Source organism: Arachis stenosperma, chromosome 6 (assembly GCF_014773155.1).
Source record: "Arachis stenosperma cultivar V10309 chromosome 6, arast.V10309.gnm1.PFL2, whole genome shotgun sequence".
Lineage (NCBI taxonomy): Eukaryota > Viridiplantae > Streptophyta > Magnoliopsida > Fabales > Fabaceae > Arachis > Arachis stenosperma.
The window spans coordinates 65,649,094-65,652,707 of record NC_080382.1 but is presented as its reverse complement, the minus strand read 5'-3'; the positions used below and the strand labels follow the sequence as shown (position 1 = coordinate 65,652,707).

General features: G+C 32.0%; 1 protein-coding gene across 1 annotated transcript; it reads right to left on the bottom strand.

Annotated features, from left to right (window-relative positions):
* Window positions 1-1,957: 1,957 nt before the first annotated feature.
* LOC130934137 (ethylene-responsive transcription factor RAP2-12-like) lies at window positions 1,958-3,046 on the bottom strand. Its single transcript, XM_057863724.1, has 2 exons — window positions 3,019-3,046; window positions 1,958-2,328 (listed from the first exon to the last, which is right to left on the bottom strand). The coding sequence occupies exons 1-2, from the start codon at window positions 3,044-3,046 to the stop codon at window positions 1,958-1,960; spliced, it is 399 nt and encodes a 132-aa protein (XP_057719707.1).
* Between the last annotated feature and the right edge of the window lie 568 nt (window positions 3,047-3,614).

Genomic DNA, 3,614 nt, shown 5'->3' with positions numbered 1-3,614 from the left:
AATTTGGTAAAAGATTCTAATTATAGAAGAAATTCTTCTGAATTTTCTAAAACTTTTAATAAGTTGTATTGTTGGTTGAGTTCTAGGATTTTTGTGGCAAAATAAGTCTAAGTCATCGTCTGTGAATATATGATATGGATAACGGTGAACCATGAGATTAAAACGTGAGTTATTTGAGGGGGTTGACGATTTTGTTGTGTGTGTCTTCAATATAGAACCATTTGGTAAGGTTCCTGCTACATCACTCAACAATTTTTCACATTGGTTCAAAGAATACGTTAGAGTGCATCTAATTGATACAACAAAATGAGAAATTGGTTGCACTTAGTTGAGACCTAATAAATAAGGGCACAAGCTACTCGATATACAATGTTAATGGATATCGATTCTATTCTTTATAATGATCGGTGAAAAAAATGGATAACATCGAAGTCTAAGTTTGTGGGGATACGGGTGGTGGTCATTCTAATTAGCATGGTATGTTGAACAAATAATTCAATTAAAGTATTTTTGTGGTATTACGTATAAGGTGTGCGTGTTTAAATGTGAATGGTATGATCCAAGTTTGTGACTAAGAACACGAAAGTCCAAGGATTGCAATGTCACTGAAGTAAATGTGATCAGGAAATATAGGTATTATGATCCTTTTATTCTACCTCAAAATGCACGACAAATATACTAGTTGCCTTATCTGGGGTCATGCAAGTCTAGTTGAGTATTTGTGGTTAAGACTAAGTTAAGAAGTCGCATTGAGTCTAATGGAAAGAGGGTTAGGAACCTTCCCAAATTGATGATTCAATTTCTTCAAAAATAGTGGTCGATACTGGTGAACTGATCACCCTTAGGTCGGCTGTTATGGATGTTGATATCATTAATTTTTTGGTAGATGACGAGACACTACCACTAGAGCTGAGGATGACGATGTTCAAGAAGAAGAGAGGGTCGATAGAGACGAAGAGGAAGAAAACAAATTCGATGATTAGAAAATTACCTCGGAAGAGGATAATGAACTAGAGGAAGAAGATGATGAATCTGAATAAGGTTAACCTAAATATAGTTTAGTTAGCTTGTTGTATGTTTAAACCTTATTTTAGTAAGATCATATAATTACAATGCAAACTAGCCTTAATTCTATCTTATGTATTTCTTTATGAACATTGTTTCATGTAGGGATGATGACAAGTTGACGTGTCATGAGCAGACCTTGTTTTGATTACGACAATGATGACTATCAAGCATTAGGGCTTTGTTTTGATTAGTTTAGGAGCATTTTGTTCCTTCGTGTTTTTATTCTATATATTTGATATTTTCACATCATATATAAATCCTTGTTTTTAGATAAAGAGGTAAATACCAAATCAGTACTCGAAGGATTCTGACGCTGATAAAATAGTACTTGATCTTTGTTATTGACAAAATAATCCCCGAAAGATTTTAAAATTTGACAAAAATGACCAACCGTTAGTAGAGTTACTTGGAGTCAGGGTTTAGAGATAATGTGTCAGTTAATAATTATAATAATTACAAAATTTACTCACTTTTAATTTTTATAATTTTAAAACATTCCAATTTCAATTTTCTAAAAAACCCTAATCCCCTTTCTTCTGAAACCCTCATCTCTTCCCCTTTCTCATCATCATCCACCAATTTTCTTCTTCTTTCCCAATAAAATCCTCTTCATTTCCAACCGTTGCCGCCTCTACCTTCCTCCTTCTTACTTTTCTAACAAAAAATGTTTCTTTGATACTCAACCCATTCTTCTCAAGAATCCACCCCTTTTTCATTTCTCATTTTTTGTCCACATCGTAGCAACCAAGCCTATACTCAGAATTCTCATCAACACAACTTACAAATGGATCTACGTTGATGGCACCACCAACACCAATACCAATGGACCCTCCATGATTCAGATCGTAACCAAACTCCAAGTTGAGGTTTAGAGTCCTTGCCTAGTTATTCATGTTGTTGTTGTGGCATCACCATATTGATACAGAGGAGGAGGAAGGTTTGGAATAATGTTGTGAGATTGTTGAATGGAGTGTTTGTCATCCTCGTTGGGGAAGTTCACTTTAGCTTTCTTTCCGTGAATCTTACGACCTTCTCTGTCATAGGCTCTGGCGGCTTCTTTGGTGGTGTTGAAGGTTCCAAGCCAAACGCGAACACCTTTTCTTGGATCGCAAATCTCCGCCGCCCATTTTCCCTCTTCACAAGCCTTTCCAATTGCAAACTGAACTATTGTCTCAAGAATATACGGTCTTCCATTAGATGCCTCTATAGCAGATCCCACAACCTCTGCCGCTATCACCACCACCACCACCACCACCACAACTACAACAACAGAGTCTCATTAACCATCACCTAATTCCCAAAAATGGCATCGTTGAGAGGAAAAAGAAGAAGAAAAAAGGAGATTAGGTTTTAGAAAATGATAATGATTCAGTAAAAGAGATGAGAGTTTTAGAAAAAAAAAAGAGGATTAGAGTTTTTTTAAAAATTAAAATCGGAGTTTTTCTAAATTATAAAAATGAAAAGTGGATAAATTTTAACTGACACGTCACCTCTATACCTGAACTCCAGGTCACTCAATTAACAGTTGGTCACTTTTGTCGATCATTTTGTCAATAACGAAGATCAAGTACCATTTTGTCAGCGTCAAAATCTTTCGAATACTGATTTGGTATTTATCTCTTAGATAAATTACTAATTTATTGTTTACTAATTGGTAATTGACTATCAATGGTTAACTATCGGGGTCTATTATAGATAAAAAAATTAAAAAAAATTGATGCTACTGTCGACGATAAAGATCATCCAATTTAATAAAAATAAAAAATAAATCTACCATCAGATTTTTTAACAGTAACGCAATGCGAAATCGCAACGTTTGACGCCAAATTTATTGTCAGATAATTTACAATGGTAATTGGCCTAAGATTTTCGTAACATTAACATCATATTCCGACACTAATTCTGCTGCAATTTACCATATGAAAAATAAATTTGCTGGTAATCGATTACCGGCAAGATTTATATCGTCGGATATCATCCGACGTAAAATTTAATGGTAATCAATTTATCGACAAATTATTTTTGTTATTCCACTAATAAATTTGACGGTACTCAAAATTTTTTATGTAATGAACATGTATTAAAGCATCAGATGATAAGTATCTTTTAATAATTTTATTAACCATTTGTTATAAAAAGTTATATTGTACTTGAACATTATTTTGTTTCTCTTTTTCGCCTGGTTATTTTGTTGGTATTTTTTTATTATTTTACATATATTCATAACACATCCAAAATAATAAGATAATATACAAAATATTTTTTATACACATAAAAAATTTGTTTAAATTTGTGTTTATATTTTTTTAACATAAATAATTTTTATCACATTTAAAATAATAAGATAACACACAAAATACTTTTAGAATATATCTAAAATTCGTTCAAATTCGTGATTTTTTTTATAATAAATAATTTTTTAACATATCTAAAGTTATAAAATTTTTTACTCAATAATTTCTTAGCACATCCAAAATTCATCAAAAAATAATTCGTGTTTATTATTTTAGTTAAAGAATTATATACCAACTTTAGAATTGAAAAAA

Coding starts and splice junctions, on each gene's coding strand:
- LOC130934137 (XM_057863724.1), bottom strand. CDS start 3,046: ATGATATCCGACGATATAAATCTTGCCG. Junction 2,329..3,018: donor CGACGATATAAATCTTGCCG/GTAATCGATTAC, acceptor CTGTTGTTGTAG/TTGTGGTGGTGGTGGTGGTG.